The 20889-nt window shown below is 34.3% G+C and overlaps 1 protein-coding gene across 2 annotated transcripts; it reads right to left on the bottom strand.

The window, feature by feature from the left end:
• Positions 1-637: 637 nt before the first annotated feature.
• Positions 638-13337, bottom strand: LOC117402373 (transcription factor AP-2-delta). 2 transcript variants are annotated; one of them, XM_034003445.2, is made up of 8 exons: positions 13173-13337; positions 11994-12491; positions 9624-9684; positions 6646-6811; positions 5685-5803; positions 5339-5480; positions 5122-5235; positions 638-4634 (listed from the first exon to the last, which is right to left on the bottom strand). In XM_034003445.2, the coding sequence occupies exons 1-8, from the start codon at positions 13209-13211 to the stop codon at positions 4415-4417; spliced, it is 1359 nt and encodes a 452-aa protein (XP_033859336.1). In that variant the 5' UTR covers positions 13212-13337; the 3' UTR covers positions 638-4414. The 2 variants fall into 2 exon arrangements, with proteins under 2 accessions (XP_033859336.1, XP_058879711.1); XM_059023728.1 differs by lacking the exon at positions 13173-13337 and adding an exon at positions 12914-12984.
• Positions 13338-20889: the final 7552 nt, after the last annotated feature.

The raw sequence follows: 20889 nt of genomic DNA, 5'->3' as shown, positions 1-20889 counted from the left end.
GGACACATATTATTTATTAAATGTATTTATTGAATAATCACATTGTGTGTATGGTCTAGATTATTTTAACACTGTAGACAAATGTTTTTTGTTTGTTTGTTTTAAGTTAATTTAATCTCAATTAAAAAAATGACAACACAACATGGAAGATAGTAGCCCTTTGAAGGGAGGGGCAGGGGATTATATAACATAAGTTATAATGTTATCTATTTATAAATTCACATTTATATAAGCCTATTATAGTATGGAATGAATGAATGTCTTTTGCGGTACTATCATTTTGTTCTTTAAACATACCATTTATCCCTCCTTATCTATTAACACATTACATTTAGATCAGCATTTGCTACATATTATGGAATTTAGTGCTGCTAATGGTATACCATATTATTAATTTTACTTTTGTATGGTTCTCATCTCAAGTAAAGCCTGTAAGAAATTATAATGTATGGGTTTGAGTGTGGGGCACTGCAGAATTTCATTATTTTAACCTTCACTAACCATTTTAGTTTGGGAGTCTGTGCACTTGAAAAATAAAGGCATTCATATCTAACTTTTACTCCATACAGGTCATTGTATTATTCTAATGGGAATACGTATTACTTACGTTGAAAAAGAAAAGAACATTTTGACTGTGTTAGACAACAAACAAGACCATGTTTTATTTGTGACCAAATCCACACTTAAATTAAAATACAAGTACACTTGGTTCATATACAGAGCATTAAACAGATCTCATAATACAAAACATGTCTTTGTTAGGTACAATTATAAAACACTGCCTATATAGATTATTCTAATGAAAATAATATTTAGGGGTGCTTTGCCACTATATATTATATGTAAATCCTCTTGTTTAAAGTCAGATGAAGCCAGATCACATCTTAACACAGCATTAGCTACACTGGTCTCTCCATGTCATATCAGAGAGTATAATAGAACAGAACTTTATATTGTGTGTTTAAATAAGAACATCAAAATGGCTGGAAGATATACAAATAGGTCTGGGAAACCATACCTGGTGATGAATTTCAATAATATCCCAAAAGCAAAAAGGCGCACGTGGATCTGTTCTAAAGCATATGTTCAATTTTAGAAGACATTTAACAAAGATATAGTCATTTTTACAGAAACTAAAAAATAAAAATAAAACAAACAAATAATCAAAAAACAAACAAATAATTGAATTAATTAAAGGTGGCCTCAGCTTTCCACCTAAACACAAAAATAAAATGAACAAATGAAGAAATACAATCAGTTTGATATTGCTGAAACACAGACAAAAAGGTTTGTATTGTTTTTAGTATAACTATCATTTAATAGTTATACTAAAGTTTTGAAAGTATGAAATACATTCTTATGGTCAGAGTTCCAAAATAGTATTAAGTAACATTTGTTATGCTACCAGTAATTTTGAAATGAAAACACTTTCCATAAAAAAATACATCAGAGCTACAAACCTGTGCTTTGCGACAGTTCTTGTTATTTTCTTTTAATGCACACAAATGTGTTTTATTTATTTATTTTTACATAGAGGCTTTAGTGCCTAAACATTACGGCTATATTTAGCAAATATGCGCGCAGCTGTTTCTGTTCGGGTAAAAATGACAGCGTTAACGCATGGAAACATGATTTAGAAGTCGGGTCGCATGTGTGGGCTAACTCACATCAAACAGAATCATGCACCCAGCCAATCAAATCACTGTGGTGGGAGTAAGGTTACAACCAATAAGGATTTAACATTCTCTTTAAGAACACCTGTGCATCTGCGATAGCAAACTGAGGGCATTTTGAAACCAAAAAAAAAAAGAATTAAAAATGTCCAGCAGCCCAAGTGAGGAGGATGACCAAGCCCTTGAAAAAGGCTACGATTTTTTTTTTAAAAAAGGAATCTGTAAGGCTTTGTTTGACCTGCCTGGCACTTGTAGCATCTGCAACTTCCGCCACTGGGGCTTCAAGTTCAGCATCTGCTTCCCTCAAACCCTGTAATCTTTCCTCTGTAAGTTCAACATCACATCCATTATGGAGAGCTATGTTATGTAAAACACAACAAGCCAGGATGACATTGCTAACCTTCTGAGGAGTGTACTGTAGCGTTGCCCCAGAGCATCGAAACATCGGAGTCATATTTTGAGGATTCCAAATGCTCTCTCAATTACAGTACGAGCACATTTAAAGGTACGGTTATACCTCTGTTTGGCAGTGGCCGTGGGATTGAGCAGCGGTGTCAGTAGCCACCGCTTCAGTGGATACCCGTTGTCCCCTATCAACCAGCCTCTCAGACTGTCATCCCGCTGAAACGCAGCTGCCACCTGCGAATTAGCGAGTATAAACGAGTCATGAGCGGAGCCAGGATAGTTTGCATACACGTTTGTGTTGTAGTTGTTGGCATCACACACTACTTGCACGCTGACAGAATAGGTCCCCTTACGATTTATGTAGAGCTGCCTTGGTAATGGCTTCCAGGACACAAGAAAACCCATACCTCCCAAGAAAACCCTGCTTTGTCTTTTGTTGCAGCTTGTGAGAGAAAGGGAAAGGGATAAATTCTCCTGACCGCTTTACTAAAGCTGTAGTTACATCTCGCACTGCACATGATACAGCATGTAGCTCATGCCTGCAGTATAACCCACAGTGGAAAGTGCCAGTTGCATAAAATGTTAGTGCACTGGATACCCTTAGTGCTACAGGCACAGTGTGCTCTCCGCATGTCTCCTTCCAGGTCAGCCTGAAGCAGTTGGCAGATGTCAGTGATTATTTGTCTGTTGATTATTTGTCTCCTCCTCCTCCTCCTCTCTTTGTCGGGCCATGTAGAAATCCAGTGCGCACTCCATATTTATTTTATTTCTCTTTTTTCTCTCTCTCTTTTTTCTTCCCTGGTAGTTTCAGCAGTAGGCTATTTATAGTCGACCATGTAATTTGCACACAGTTTAGACCTGGTTTTCACATGTCAATTGAAATGCAAACGCTAACACTGTTGGTGGTTTGATAAATCACAACATTTGTAGTTAAATGAGGACACTCCCCTAAAGTTCAGCACCATGTCCAGCGCTAACGCTGATTTGCTGGCTGGGTACTAAAACACTGTTGCTAAATCATATAGGTGGGCAAAGTCTGTGCGCCTGATTCTGGTGCGCTAACTGATTGCCTTAGGGTTTTGCAAACATTACTAAATAGGGCCCCGAATGTATGATCTCAAGAACCACCATTTCATTCTCTTTTTAAAAGTTGATGTTTCCTATAGATGTGATTTATTGACCCTCTTGGCCTAAATGCAATATAGACCTGCAACTTACAATTAGGTATAACGTCTACAAGGATTGGTTTGCTTTCTATTCCAAAAGCAAATGGAAAAGTCCAGCATCCATAACTCATTCATGCACAATAACTAACCCGTGTTCTTTACAAATGAATGGGAAATAAATCAATCAATAAATAAATAGATACGTTTTTAAATCCACAATAAACATGTTCTTTATTCACAAATTATGGAATAATTGTTGGGTAAACTAAACGTGCATTAGTGTAAATAGCTTATTGTATCTTAAAAATATAGCGAGGAGGAACATATATTTTGTTCCCTCTAGGATTCAAATTATTTTTTTTTCTGTTTTTCCAAGGTTCGTTGACAACAAAGGTCCTTAATGGTTTTAGAAGATTTCTTTATAAGGGTTCTATAGGGAACTTTTCTGAAGATTCCAGATTTCCTTAACACGTGTTAAAAACATTGCATTAAAAATGTAAGTAATTAGTAATCATGCAAAGATTCAGTGAAGGAACCATACATATTGGTTCAGTGTTGAACCAAATAAGGCACCAAATGTTAACACATGAGACACAAAAGAGTTTAAAGTTCTCTGAACATCATCATTTCGTATCCCAAAAGAAGCATACATTGTACCCTAATGGGAAAGTACAGTTACTATATCTTGTTATTGTTGATCTAAGAGGATTTGAATGTTAAGATCTTGGCTTTCAACTTTCTATTTAAAAGAACATTGGATTAATATTACCTTGTCAGAGCTGAAGATCTATTGTGAATTAAATCAGCAAACCATACGTTTTTTTTTTTTCTGTCTCCAGCCATGTTACAATCTTTCGTTGGGCGTTTTTCTTCATTTTAGTAGGATGACCTTATTAGAAAGTCTCCCATAAAGGACCTAGGCACGACCAAGGAGAACTATTCTGACAACCATTCTAAGACTTAAAATGTAGGTGTTTAAAATATTAAGAATACAAATGAAATATAAGGTTCACAAGAAAGTTACGCGAAATAAAAAGCTGGTTCTTTACATTATTTCATATTTTACAATCTTTCTATAGTTTTTGTTCCACGGCACCAACAACTATAAAATATTCAGCAGCATAGAATCTGTTGTAACTGTAGGTTACCAGCTGGTTTGTGGCAGGTGGGTTACTCTGTTTTTTCATTCTTTCCATCTTTGGACTGTGTTTCCGATGTTTTCCGCAAGGGTGTTTTTTCAGAGTTGGAATTAATCTGGTTGGAGTCCGGTGTGCCGCCATTTTTGTTTGCTGAATGCTTTTCTAAGTAGTTGAGCATTTCGCTTAAAACAGTTTGAAAGGTGCTGAGTGCTGCACAAATTGCCGGCGTTCCGAATCCATGTGTTATCAGGCTGAAAAATAAATAAAAAAATAAAAAAAAACACTTTTACATTTTCATTATTAAATAGTCTTTTGTGTAAGCCTATGCAGTAAACTATATAGCTGAACAGGGATGTACTGTCAGAAAATTCTAATACATACATACATGTTTTTGCAAAATGCTGCAAAGGTTTTCAATGTAATTGCTAAGCATTTTGTTTTACATTTACCGTGTAAAACCTAACCTAAAGTAGCCCGCCATTATTATCGGCTGTAACGGTTCAAGAGGGGGAGGGGTCACTTCTGTAGTGTTCTGCAAAGTATGCTACGTGTATCTATACAATTAATATATACATGAGTATTTGAATAATTCTGCAGCTCAGTGCAATGTGCCTTTCGATGTAACCGTAGCATACTGGTTTGCAGTAAATGGCTGTACATGTACAATAAAATACTGTAAATTGGTAAATGGAAAATTAGACATTTTAAGAATGCAATACTGATGGATTAATATTGTACCTAAAATGTGTTAGGTGTCTCTGTATATCGAGGTCTAGGATTGGGGTTGGTCTAGAAGATCCAAGTGGCGACCTGTCCTGGCTTAACAAGTCCTGAAATTCTTTACAAACCTGTCTGACGATAGATGAAAAAGGAGACGCAATAATTAAAAACTGTATCACAACATATTAATCGTCAAAAAAAAAAAAAAAGAAAAAAGAAAAAGAAAAGCGCATACTTGGTCGCTAATATCATTTTCTTCCGGGCTGTCTGCTCCTTCTGTTCGATGTGCTGCCTGGCTAAAGTCTCACCCACTGCCTTGGTTGGAAACTCTGTTTCACAGGTGTAACCAAAATCCCGAGCTAAATGAAGAGCTTCACCTTGAAACAAAAGCACAAACAGAAATAATAATAATAATAATAATAATAATAATAATAATAATAATAATAATAATAATAATAATAATAATAATAACTGAGGTATGTCAACTTATAAATTCCCCGACTTTTTTACATCACTTTCATAAGTTTAATTCACAGCAAATATTACCCCAAAACTGTAAAAGCCTATATAAATGTATTTACCTTCTACTAAGGAAGTCAGTAGAGTGACGTTTGCTGCTTTCCTCCTTCCAGCTGGTAAATTCAGACCCAGTCTGTCCAGTTTTTCTCTTAAACAGCGACCTCCATTTTTTGATTTGGCTCTATAAATAAATACATAAATTATGATTATTCGTATATGAAGGCCTATAACATATGTATGTACACACACTCTTACGTGGACATAAGACGTTTTAGATTTATTTATTTATTTTTTTTTTTTAAAGTGGGTTTGTCTGTCAATATCACATTTTCGCTGCTGGAAGTTAGTCCACTTGTTCAATTTAATAATCTTCGTTTAATTGTGTATTCAATGCTAAAATAATCAAATGCAAATAACAATACAATAGGCTGTAGTGAATAATGTTCCAGTTGGAGCACAGCGAAAATATAAGAGGGAGCATCCTTCACCTGTCCGTTACCAGTAGCGATATTAAGGTTTCATTAAGGTTTTAATTCACAGAATTGAAAGGTTTCACGCTAAGAAAACTACATTGATAAATCAAACGAAAGTTCTTATTATCAGAGTAAGCAAGCGGTAGGCCTATACGTTGGGGTTAATGATCAACAATGCCCCAATCCAATCGTTGGCCATTTTTAGAAAATGGAAAACATTTTGAAGTAGTCCTTAAATTTTAAATCAACAAAGAAAAAGGGGAGCCGCACAGTCAAACATACTCCTAAAAGTTTTTAAAATGTATTGAGAAAGAAACCAAACCCTTCATCAGGGTATGTATAATTTGTATAAATCTGAAGATTTTACGGTTTAATAGATATATGAAGATAATCCTTTAAGCAAGCTGTCTATGTGTTAAAACCGGTAGCCTAAGTGTTCAACCCCAAGCAGAGGTATGCCAAGACGTTTTGCAGTGTAGGCCTATACGTATCTAAATACATGACCTTGCACAATATATAAAAAGCATACACGTATTTCTTTATTTTGTACCTTCTCAATATTCCTCCCAAAAGAGATGCATTGAGGCATTCTGGCGGAGAGAGACGCCTCTTGACTTCAGCAATCGTTACTTTATATTTTGAAGTTGAACTGAGTAGGGATAAACGTCCAGGCACTGAACAGAACAAATCAGTTGGATTTACGACACAGGTTCCTCCTAAAATGAAGAACAAAATATAATGATCACAATATGCAACTGAGTACGGGCAACAGAACACTTCCTACATAGAGTAACACAATATTGTAGTTTCCCAAGGACAACATGTAGTTCTGAAACAGCTTCCAGCAGCCAACATGTAACTCGAGTTCCATTACTGACGATCTAATATGTTCCCACCTTACTCAAAAAGAATAGAAATACATTGCTTAGCAAAATTAATAATAATAATAATAATAATAATAATAATAATAATAACAATAATAATAATAATAATAATAACAACATTTAAGATTATACATAACTGCTGGGTGTAATATAATAATGTGGATAAGAACTGACGTTAGATCAACAGAAACTAAGCAATATCAATAAAACAACATTGAGGTTAATGAGATGCTTAATTTGAAGTAATCAAAGCAGAGACCAAAAACTAGGCATTTAAATCAAATAAGATCTGATAGTGGTCCAACCTTAAACGTTTTGATAAAAAAAAAAAAAAAAAAAGCAACATAGTGACATTTGGCCCATGTCTTTTTTTTTTCTTTAAATCTTGATGGCAAACTCCTAAAAAAGCATTTGATTCGCTTTGTGATCATTCAGCCTCGCTGCCCCAGGCACATTTCAGCAGCTTAAATACTGCCATAGCCTCTGGGCCACGAAACGAGGACCAGACTACCGGCAATAGCGCTTTTTCGATTGCCCTTGGCAACATAAAATACAAACTACTTTGAATCAAAACATTTTGGGGGAATTAATATGATCTGAACTCTGCATGCTTTAAAAGATCTTTGCTTTGTGAAACCGCTTAGAGGTGACTGACATTCCAAGGCGCAGGCATTAATGCCTAGCCTAAAACAAAACCATTCAAAAGAAGATATCTTTTACACAATTAATGTTGTACACATAAATAAACACAGAACGTAAGAAGTGCGAGGTGGTACATTAAAGGATGAGAGTATACCCTGATCAAATTCTTAAAACCTAAGAGGGATATCTAATGATTAAAAACACAGACGACTTCTCGAAATAGGAGCCTCGTTTCTTGAGCGATTTCTTTTGAAACAGGGTATCTGAATATTCAACGAAGGCAAAGCTCCAGTCTGTATGAACAACATTAATATGATCTCTACTGAATTTGGGACTGAGAGACATTAGCATATCAAAGCAGGTGCCTAAGGCTAGAGAAGCTATCGATACAGGAGAACTAGGTAAAGCAAAGATTATTGGTTCTGATGGTTAGTAGTGGAGCTTCGGGCTAAATCGTGCACACCATTAACTGAAAGTGATAGCGCGGGGATCCCAGCATCAATCCACAGCAAACACAACACATAGATTGTATAACAAAACTTAGAGCCAAAGAAACACGTCGATTTTGAACGGATAACACTGATGTATACAACGTTTGGATAGCAATTGTATTTCAGTGTTTATTTTCTGGTTCACAGACCGCGATTGGCAATAATCTTGGACTACCTAATTTTACCAGCCATCTTGCATGAACTTGAGGGTTTTTTTCCTGTGGTTTTATACACTTATTTCTATCTATCTATCTATCTATCTATCTATCTATCTATCTATCTATCTATCTATCTATCTATCTATCTATCTATCTATCTAGGCTAAGAGGAAATACATCTGACAATTTTCAATTATTTTAGATAGGCTATTTATCACGATGTATTGATTTCATATTATAACACATTCATCTTGCTATTGAACATTTTTTGTTATGTTGGCCAATATGTTGTCAACTTGTCAATAATAATAATAATAATAATAATAATAATAATAATAATAATAATAATAATAATAATAATAATAATAATAAATAGAATGTACATCCCAAGTAAGGTAACATGTAAAAGAAAATATATTTGGCTTATAAGTAAATAATATAATTCACGATATTCACTTCGTTATTTAACGGAACATTCGAGATATATGTAGGCCTATCCAAGCCTATAAACACGATATTGCAGCATTATTATTATTATTATTATTATTATTATTATTATTATTATTATTATTATTATTATTATTATTATGTATCCCGCCGAATATATAATTTGTTCCAAAAATATAAATATTTCTTGTAGCAGCTGTTTCTTGTAACATCCCTGTCTGATCAACCCGATTTCAAGCGCGCGCCCCACCCTACAGAGCCAAAGCACCTTCACTGGCATTGTTCTCTAGCACAGGCTTTGCAAGCCAGAACTCTGTACCAACTGTAAGAATAAGCGATCGCTACATAAATACATACAACGATAAGTAAATAAATAAATACATGGAAACGGTTTAATTGTATTATTTAAAGACTTTATATTATTATGTGTTTAAACGCAATTACAATAATATACCTTGCCAACATTATTCATAACGCCGTTCATGTACCCGTAACATCATGACGTTTTTCAGTTTTTAGGCTCATGTATGTGTAATTTCTATCGTGATTTCTCATTTAACAAAGTAGGCCTGTGTCCACAAAGTTCCCCTCACCAAAAACAAAAACGGGGGATAATGTAACTTTAAAACATTTTGTTTAGGAATTCTATTTAGTCTTCATGTAGCTGTTGTCTATCAGTCCTACTTTTCAGATAAATCCTATAAACTATGCATCGGCTTATACACTGTGGATATGCGACAATTTGGCAAATTTAAACACAAAATATTGTATATAGGCCTCCCATATTTATTTACAAAAAATATTAAAAATAAAAATAACAACGTTGTTAATCATAGAATACTACATAATACAAATATCACATCATTTACTTTTGACAATCAATAGAAACATATATATTTAACTTACCTCTGCGTATAACTCCAGTTTGACCATTTAAGACTAATCCGCATTGAGCTTCCACAGATCCCTTTAAACAAACGTGGATAAAAAGTTCCATTCAGTCTCCACAATTCCATAATTTTATTCAAATAATATATATATACTAGGCAATGGTTTTTAATAATACTAAAACACAGACAAAAGAACGCGTTTGCACAATGACATTCTCTTTCATAAAATGTCTACTATACATTTTTATGGTATGCGTTTTGGTTATTTATTTATTTATTTATTTATTTACTTAATAAATGTATTTATTTATTTATTACAATTAATTATCCCCAATCAGAAAAACTAAAATTTTCCCTTTTCTGTATTTTAAATGTTTATTTGCGCCGTGTATTTAGCTGTTGCCTGTTTATATTGGCGTTGTCAGTGGTTAAAATGTGTTTTATTAGTTAGAGTAAACATATTCTTTGTTAAATAGAAGAGGTCTGTGAGAGTTAATCCTCTAAATAGACCGTGACCAGTTGTAAAGTGAACGTGGTGAGAGGCTACGCATACTAAAAACTGTTCACAAAAAAACTTTTCTCTTCTCCTTATTTCTCGTCTTTTACACCATATTGACGCCGCCTTGTAAACCTTTTTAACAAACTGGGTTCATTTTCCTGTTTTCCGAGGCTAAAGTGATTATAAAATCAATATACAAAACTCAGAGATCAAGCATAAATTAAACTGGTGACGGCGAAAAGGTATGACAGTTTCTTTTGTTGAGCATGGCAAATCTTTTTAGGAGGCTCAAAGATGCAACTTTGGCCCTAAGACTGCTTGCATCTGTTCATCTGCTTTTAGCGAGCGGAGGTTCACTTTCAATTCTACGTTGGAAAAATATATTTACATCTGTTGCATTTCAAGAGTCCCGGTCATGTATTTTGTTTTATTTTTATGAATATGGAAGCGACTGTGTTCGCTATGCACATTGGAAATCGTTTGTTATCAATTAAAAAAAAAAAAAAAAAAAAAAAAAAACAGTCAGATGTCTTTACAATATAATGTTAGTTTAGTTAATCTTTTATGTATTATTCTCCTACGTCTTGTCTAATTAAGCGTTCTCGTTTGATAAACTACGGTCGGCAAGTCAATCAAAACCATATAAATGTACACCGCAAAAGTAAATAATATTGGTAGAGCTATTATTTACTCTAGTTTTTTCTTTTTTTCTTGTTTAGGCAGAATGGGTTTCATCGGATGACATTGAATAAATAACCAGTTGAGTGACATTAAGGCGAAAATTGGATAAACTACGGTCCTCTTTTTGCAGAGGATTTTCCTTTTGTCCGGTCCTTCACAATCCCCTAATCCCTTCTTTTGGATGAAAAAAGAAAACTACGCTTTATGCTGGGCAAAGGAAAAAAAAAAAGTACAGATACAAACAAAATCAGCAACAGACGTGCTCTAAAGTATAAACAGATCTTCAGTTGTTCTGAGGAATTAATTGCAGCTTTCTAAAACTTAACAATCGGAAAACAGGTCGCCTCGACAGACGTTTATATTTGAACGGATGTACCTTTTGTACAGAATATCTGTAACAGAAAGTTTATTGAAACGAATCGCTTTCACTTTTTTTTTTTAAAAAAACTGATCCCACGTATAGCGTTTTTAAAGCAATATAATAGTCCCAGGGTATACATTTAAATACTAAAATATTTAATGCATAAAGCGTTGTTATTTTGAATTAGATTAACACATATATAACCTATACATGTCGGAAATATTCGAAAATATTAATATAATTCGTTAAATGGTTGTTTTTGTTATTGTTAAAAAATATTACGAATAACTTATGTTTCCTGTTGTTTGTATTAGCCTGTTCGTAAGTGTTAGGCGTTACGTGTCAGATCAGAAAGTGAACAGTTTGTATAATAATTCACTGTAAGAGGCTATAGACTACAATTATTATTATTATTATTATTATTATTATTATTATTATTATTATTATTATTATTATTATTATTATTAGTTGTAGTCGTAGTAGTCGTAGTATAGCATTAAAGGACAATACTAGATAGACTTAATAATGTTTTTGCTACTTTCATTTATGAAATGTAAATGCATTCCTCTTCAATAATTTCATAATTTTGCAGATGCGTTAAATAGTTTTGTCATATATTATGATGATAATGATGATTATTAATATTATTATTATTAGGCTACTATTATTGTTATTGTTAATACTACTACTACTACTACTAATAATAATAATAATAATAATAATAATAATAATAATAATAATAATAATAATAATAATAATAATAATAATACATGTATGTATGCATGTATTTATTTATTCATTCATTTGTTTATTTTCGGTTTCAGCTGTTCTGGGAGGTTATTTACCTGCAGGTCTTCGGCTCCCGTTGGTGGCAGCCCCAAACTGGATCCAGGCAAGAGTCTCTGATCTGGGTGCATGCCATACTGAGACCCATGACTCATTAGAGACAGATCATGCCGGCGGTAGGCATCCAGACACCCTAACTCTCTCCTCTGCTCATCTAGACATGAGGATTTTAATGCTCGGGCGTTATGGATGTTAATAAAATCTGCAGGTTCCCCATGGTGGATCTGCTGGTAGTACTGTTGGGAATGGTGAAGACTGTTCAGTGAGTAGGCATCTGGGTTAACAGCCGGGTGACTGTGTTGGAACTCATAGTGGAAAGACTGGTGATGAAGTGGTGTATACTGGTGATTAGCGGAAAAATAGGGGGAAGCAAACTCTGTGCCCGTGGTGGAGTAAGTTAGTGGAGACGTCGAGGAATAGGCGACAGACGAGTTGGCCACGGATTCCAGGCACCCAAGCTGCATCAAACGGTAGCTATTTGATCCATCGTGACGTATCTGAAAGGAGAAAACAAGAAAATCTGAGGTATGTCATTTAGAATACCTTGCAGCTACCAGTGTGCAATCTGTTTGCTGTGAAAAAAAAACGAATTCTAAAAAAAATGAAATCCAGCCTTCCAAACAAAACTCAAATCCCGCTTTAACATTACCTGATGGACGTGTCATATATCTGAAGCGTGGAAAGTACACGAGTAAAAAGCACTCTATGTATGACTCCAAAAGCCCTCAAGAAAATTGCACATGTCCATCACTCGATTTGAAGCGATTTAAAATACCATGCCATTCTACTTCATAATGTAGCTTAAAGGTAAAAACCAATAGTAATCCCCTCAGCAGCTTACTGTAACAGGTAAGTGATGCTTCTGAAGAATTTTACATAATAAACCCTTTTAATTACCGTGTGTCTTTCATTGTGTTACCTTAAAAAAATCCAGACAACCCTCAGAGAAAATCTGCGAGTGCTATTAGACAACATTACCTGACTAGTGCATAATGTCTTTCTTAATCTTTCCAAAATGGCTATTTATGGTTCGCGGGATTTATGAACTGTTCGTTATGGCAACTGTTGTACAGTAAAGAGCGGCATTCTTGGCGACAGATGTCATAACGAATTTCTCTTTTTGTTTCTGTATTTTATCTGAAGCAGATTTTAATTAAGAATAACGTTTAATTAAATACCTCCGCGTCGTGGACAAGTCCTGGGAAGGCTGTTGACATGTTTGCGTTCCAATAACCCGGTTTCTTGAGCTATCAAATAAATAACCTTACAAATCCGAAACAGAATCAAAAATAAGATTTCTTCCCTCAGAGTCCTTCAAACCTGGATGAAATAAATTTCCCCTCTGCTCAAAAGCAGCTCCCTGTTTCAGATTTTGTACTTGCTGGGTATTTCTTTAGCTGATGTCGTAGGTCCCTTGGTAATATAGAAGTTTTGAGAATTAAGCATCAGCACAGAGAAATAGAGAAATGGGAGGACAATAGATGGAAGAGCTTCATCCCAGGAGACAAGGAATAAATATTGTATCTTCGCCTAATAAGGAACCAAGTGCTCTTTCAACATTTTTATGAATTTTTTTTTTCGTGGTCATTTCTTTTTAGCTGCTGTATTTTCTTTGCAACGACGGTGCAGGTTTCTTCGTGTTATTGAAGACAAGGCACAACACGTATATTACATTTTGGGATTTTCAAAAAAAAAAAAAAAAAGTAAGTTCTTCTTCATGGAAACATTAATTGTAACAAGTTAGTATAAATATATATGTGTGTGTGTGTGTGTGTGTGTGTGTGTGTGTGTGTGTGTGTGTGTGTGTGTGTGTGTGTGTGTGTGTGTGTGTGTGTCCTTTGACACATAATACTTTTTTCTGTCTGAAGAATACTCTATTTGCTGTGTTTTTCGATCAAAGGCTATTTAACAAAAGTAAATATAATCTAAATTTAATTAAAACGGCATGCTGTGTTACACAAATGCTTTATATACGTTTCCATAACTGAACACGTTGTATTTTAAGAGAGTGACACTTATTTTTGTGATGTTTTGCTTTTATTTTATTTATTTTTTTTGCAATATATAAACTGTTTTTAGATAGTACTTGCATGATTTAAATTAGATTATTAGTCTATATTTAATTGTAAATATTTGTATTTATTCAGCAGTATGCAATTAACTTTGTATTTTAAATATAATGACCACGCCGAAAATGTACACTTGTCAACATACCATTTACAAAAGACACACCACAAAAGCACAGAATATATATATATATTTATATATATATATATATATATATATATATATATATATATATATATATATATATATATATATATATATATAATGAACTGCAAATCTGTGGACCTGAGGAAATATGGAGCAACGACATTATATTGTTTAAATATTCTTTAATTGGAACTTAATTCGGCTTGCTTTTGTGTGCTTACGATCCTTTTTGTATCGAGCAGCAGGCGACCAGACATTAAACTTTCTTGTAAAATAGAGTCTAAGCTTTTTGCGGGTTTGGTCTCTGTTCATGCAGGCTAACAAGAAGTGTCACCCGGCCCTCTTTTCTTTGTAAAGATCGACAATGGCACACGACTAGAATTTAACTCCATTGTGTGAAGTCGAAGTGTGATTATCCAGGCGTGCGCGGGGTCATCTCTCAACACTTTCCAACCAATTTTATTAGCTCGGTAGAGTATTATAAGACATAAATGACAGTGTGAACGGAAATACACGGCGTGTAGAGGACATTTCAGAACCGTTAAAACGAACAACAAACAGGGACAAAAACAAATATAGGTCTATATTTAAACACTTCAATTTTCACCTGGTCCATTTATACCTTTTCTGCACATACATCTTCTATTTATATGGAGCATGACGTTTGTGTTGGCATTACCCAGCGGTCCTTCATTTCAACAGGAAGTTGCGCTAATCAAGAAATGTTCGAGGTCAGCAAATACATAGTTCTAGTATTTAAAACTCAGAAATCACGAATACCTGTGTGTGTGTGTGTGTGTGTGTGTGTGTGTGTGTGTGTGTGTGTGTGTGTGTGTGTATATATATATATATATATAGGGAGAGAGAGAGAGAGAGAGAGAGAGAGAGAGAGAGAGAGAGAGAGAGAGAGAGAGAGAGAGAGAGAGAGAGAGAGTTTTGTTATTGTGCACAAAACGTTTTAAAATATGGAAATAAGATTAATTTTGCGCTGGTGCTTATAACCACAGTAAAACATAAATAAATAAACAAACAAACAAACAAACAAACAAACAAACAAACAAATAAATAAATAAATAAATAAATATGTATTTAAATTAATTAATAATACAATTTAAATAAACTATTGTGCCAAATAGAAATTAGTTACCCATTGGTCTTTTTTCAGTTTAATGCAAACGTCGGTTCTGTATACAAAGATTTCATCCTTGCCATATGCACAGTACTGGTCAGTATTCCCTTCCATCTGTTAGGTTCGTCTGCCATTTCACATTCTGTTATAGAAAATAGACTCGGATAAGCGGTTATCTGCATACTGTTTTGTTTTAATGAAGTGTTTTGCAGCTTGATGATTATAAACCCACGGTGTAAAGAAAAAAAAATGTAACTCGATTGTTTAAAGTAAATAATATATCCTATTGTTTCTGGGTTGTGTTTTAATGGTACCAGGAATTCTATATTTTACACAATAGTTTTGCACTCGTTTCAGTTTCTACACTTCTGATGTTTCTCAAAAGGAAGATTGACTTTCACTTGAAAGAAAAATGCTGTCAACAGATTCAAAAGCATTGTCAACACTGATTCGTTTTTTTTAATATGTTCTGAACTAAGACGACTGGCTTTGTTGCATACAACTGTAAAGATAAAGCCTATCGTATCGGTGTACTGCGTATTGTTTTATATTATCTGCGCTTTCATTGTAGTTCACCCACTTACGAGGCAAAGTTGGTGTATAGAAAATTTTAGTCTTTCAAACAACATTTCATAGACCTCTCTGAATGAGTGTGTGTGCAATATGTAGGTTTACAACGTATTACATCTACAGTCATTACTTAAAACCCTTTAAATTCTAAACACATTAATACAGTAATATTAATATTACTTTGTATGACAGGAAATGTAAATAGTACATACATACATACTTGCATTTTACTCCGAATAATTAAATTAGCAAATATAAACTTTTTAAATGATCTTCCTTTAAGTCTATTACTAAATATTTGATGCTTGATATTCAATAGCATGTTAGTTCGATCATATTGTTCAATTGTCTATCTTACAGTGACCCCCCCTCCCCCTCCGACCTCCCTTCCCCAACACACACATACACGCTTCCCCGCCCCACCCCCTATTGTGCGCCATCACAATCATAAACAGCAATATCATCGTGGTGCTGCCTGGTGCATGTTTTTCTTATTTCATACACAACAAATAATTGCATGTTCATTCAGTTACCATTTTATTAATGTTTAAGCTATGAAGTCAGTTTATTTCCACCTTCTTTCTATCAGTCTAGATATTGGTTATTGGCTGGCTTATCCAATTGATAGATGGATGTTTCATACGGGCTGTAGGCTGATGTAATGGAAGTATCTATCCCAAATTATCTGGGAAAAGAACATCATTTCTAATTATCATATTACGGAATACCTGAGCTTTTCAACTTTTTCCAAGTTGAAAACAATAACATCCCTTGGGATTTCCCACAGACCACTACAAACAATATGATACTTTAGATATTTTTTGAGAAACTATTATGTTCATTAAAACATGATCTTTGTAACCTCTTCAAACTTTTTTTTTCAAGAAAAAATACATTTTAGAGCAGCAGGGACTTACATTTTAGCAATAGGCCTAGGAAACTGATTCATTCTAATTGCAAAAAATATATTGGAACATATGGATAATTAACATCCCGGATGTGTGTGGAGACGTGTATCTTATTTGTTGAGATGTTGTATATTACAGCATATTAATTGTTTGGGTACCTACCTGTGGAAATGTGTTTTATTGACTCATTTAAGGAATTTGAGATTTATTTACAAATCACAAGTAGTCAAGGAGCCACTAGTTGCAAATCTGCAATGTTATCTGTTGTTTGTCTAGAAACAACAATAGCAGAAACTGTTTTCAAATAAAATATGTATTTACTTTCCAACATGGGCAGGTGTTTAGTTTGTAAGAAAGAGTAGGGCAATTCCTGCAGCTTGCTATTAATAGCAACTCTCTATTTGTTGTTTTGTATGCAAGTTGCAGACAATAACCATTTTCCTTTGCTCCACCGTACACACTAATGATCCATATTGTATAAATAAGATACTTGCATAGTATGTTTGTTTCTAGTTGTAAAAAGGGTAAGCTGTAACCGTCGCATTTGTTTCTGAATTGGCCATTTGAATGTCTCCAGCTGCTTACAATAGATCCAGACTTCAGTCCTCTATGTGCGAGCGAAACAAGAAGTGCTTTTGCTTTGTCCGCCCTTTTTTTTTAAAAAAAAATCTGGGACTCGTTTCTATATACCAGTTCGATTTTGTGTCAGTACGACGTCGGGAGCAGAAAATACGATAGAAGTAGCATTTCCATATAACGTTGCCATGTTATCTGTCGTATTCACCAATGTACCAGGCGTTTAATTACGACAGGAGGACCGAAGTCATTCCCCTCACTAAACTTTGAAACACACGGCTGCTCTAATATATGCTGTGTAGTGTATTTAAGACGTAAGCTGAGACAATTACAGCGACAGAGGGCATCAGAAGATGGTTTCTGATGAAGAAATGACAGTGAATCGCTTAGTGACAGACGTCCCAAATAGTCCAGTGACCCTATGTGTACCAGGGTGAAGGGTCCACCCCTTTCCACTTTTTCTTAGCTTGATCCCATGTTATGGCCCGCTAGAAGAATTTGTTTTATTTACAATGTTCAGTTACACGGTTTGGCAATTTTAAAAAATAATATTGCCTTATTAATGTGGACTTCTTCTAGCAGTGTCTGTACGCTAGTTGTGCTCGTATAATGCTTTCTTTGTGTTGCGTTTCAGTAGGTGCCAGTAGTGATTTGGCTTTCTGGTTTGTCTCCTAACACAACCCACAAGTTCCCTTAATAATTAGGCTCATTATATTTAGTTTTTTAAAATGTGTTGCATGTGTTCTAACACATTTAATAATTATTTAGTTAAATATTAAATTAGACTTATTAAATACCTCTTTAGTCTATGTAACACAATGATGTGTCTATGGTGCAGTTCCAAACGTGTTCATTACATGGGGAGATATAAAAAATTACATATACAGCATAAATTAGATAGACAATCCGGAGTTATCATTTAAACCTACATTTTCTGTCTCGTACATGTCTAATGATTACGAAAATGTGATTTCCAAGACCATTAAAATACATTTCTTGTGTTGCATGGTTCATGTATTTTCAGACATGGATGTGTTAGCTTACCCGTCATAATGAAACACGACACCAACTATTCGACTGGAATATAGAAACAGGTGATAACTGATGGAAATAGCATAACTGGTCTAAAGACAAATATATTTGAACATACGATAAGTATTTCGCAAAATAGAAACGAGCCCCAGGACTAGAGTTGGGGATCGGCTGATCCCGAACTTTGCTATCTGTATTTTTCTGTTGCAATTGGTACTAACAGTAGTTAAGGTACTAAGATGGTACTAAGATGGTACTAAGATGGTACTAAGCTGAGGGGTCATTCACAGATAGTACCTTACTAGATAATACTCACCTCAGTACAGAACTAATGACTGCATTTCCAATTTTGTTGCAATTCACCAATTGTGATTTTCCCCATTGGTGATTATTTAAAATCTACACGCCAATACATACCTAGTTTTCCAGCATGTTGTCACCTGTGCTTCTGATTGTCATAACAACCCAAAGTATTGACAAATCTAACCAACGATTTTCATCTCAATAGTTCTCTCACTGTATTTTTTGGTAGCAGATTGTCAGAAATGTCACGTGTAATACACATTGTGCATAACCAAGATTCCCAAGTTTCTACATATGTATTTTTGCGCATAGGATATATATATATATATATATATATATATATATATATATATATATATATATATATATATATATATATGCGCCTATAGTGTATTTATGTAGGCTATCGTAGCTTATTTTTAATTTTCCGACAGTTTAGATCGCGCTAATTAAATTATATAATATCAATCAAATAATCGGTCTACTTATAAAGTATGTTTCAGATCTGACAGTATTACTCGCAGTGAATAAAACATACCATACAGTGCAGCAATATTTACACAGCTGAAGGCTACAGCTGGAGAGAGGAAACTTGTTTTACAATTGTTATATTTCTATATTAGAATACTATGTATATTGTAATCTATGTCCTCAACCTTAAAACCTTAAAAATTCCGGGAATAGTGTTAACGTCAAATGTAACTTTTGCTGCAAGTACATTTACAGTAGACGTTATATATATAATAAATCAAAATAAATACAATTTAGATTTTTTTTTTTACCACTTAACTTCTATGTTTATACATTATTGGATTTTATAGTTATAGTTACGTTATGTTTCGCATACTTTCTGAATCAGAGAGACTTACAATAACTAAGCCCAGATCATGAGCTTAGACACAGATCCTGCAACACGTAACAATGCATATTAATGCATTACCGTACATAAACAGTAGTCAGACAATTAAATTAAATATTAAACTGCAATTTCTGTTTACGAAATAAAATGCATTTTGAATTGGTTATTATGAACAGTGTACATGTCGTTAATAGTTGCCTTTGTCCAGACTGATGTACAAGTGAATGCAACGGAAAGGACCTGTTCATTCAAAACCACGCAGCCACGTTCCAGCTGCGCGCCAAAAACAAAAGAGCTAAATACTGTAGGTCCTACTAATTAAAAAGGCCAATCTGCTCAATCCCACTCGTGCAGAGACTAACGGAAACTGCATATGCTTTTATTATTCATTCACTCTATAAGTCTTCATGAGGTCGATTAAAAGCTTTTCGAGGATGAGAGATTAGTCATTGAAAGGTGAACAGTTAGTACCGTTTATTAGCACTTCAACAACATATAAGAAGGTTTAAAAAATGGTTCTTAAAATGGATTCAAAATTGGGTCTACAGAAAATGTAACATACACTGATATTTGTATGTTACCGCTCATTAATGGAGCGGTAACATGTATTACAGTAGCGTATTACAGTAGCCTATATTTAAAGTATTGCAAACGGCACAAGTGATAATGCAACAGATGCCTGCTGTGCAGAGTAGGCTTGTCTTCAGAGATGTGCAGCACCAGCTGGCATAAACTATTGATTACACATGGGGACTTTTAATCTATTTTACTTTGGCTAAACTTGAATCTGTTTTAACTTTATTCAGCGAAACAACATTTACCAAACAGACATTACCGCGACATACTGTAGAGTGGCATGTGCTTCAATAGAAAATACATTTTCAGACAGAGAGGCTGATTGTAGGGAGAGTTCCTTTTTCTAAAAAAAACAGCAACACACAAAGCTTTAACTCATTAGCTAGTTAACATTACAGGTTTAGATTGCTGTTACTGTATTTAACAATGCTGTAGAAATGTGTCATACATAGCCGACACAACTGTACTACAGCCTTACCCATTTTTTTAAAATTGATTATTCAATGACCCGATGTGAAACGTCAACGTCTGCCCATAATATTAATGAGAATATAAATTACATTGGAATCACGTGTTACACCTGTGAAATCAAGAGATACTGCGCGCGCAACAGGTCCAGTCAGTGGACTGGGATGCTGGGCCCCGCCTTCAGGTTTAAATAGTTTAGTAAAATCAGTTCACGTTCATATTGGACATTATACATTGGGATGCAATGGGGGTGAAATATA

Source organism: Acipenser ruthenus, chromosome 5 (assembly GCF_902713425.1).
Source record: "Acipenser ruthenus chromosome 5, fAciRut3.2 maternal haplotype, whole genome shotgun sequence".
Lineage (NCBI taxonomy): Eukaryota > Metazoa > Chordata > Actinopteri > Acipenseriformes > Acipenseridae > Acipenser > Acipenser ruthenus.
Note: the sequence above shows the minus strand (reverse complement) of the source record. Positions and strands in the feature narration are given on the sequence as shown.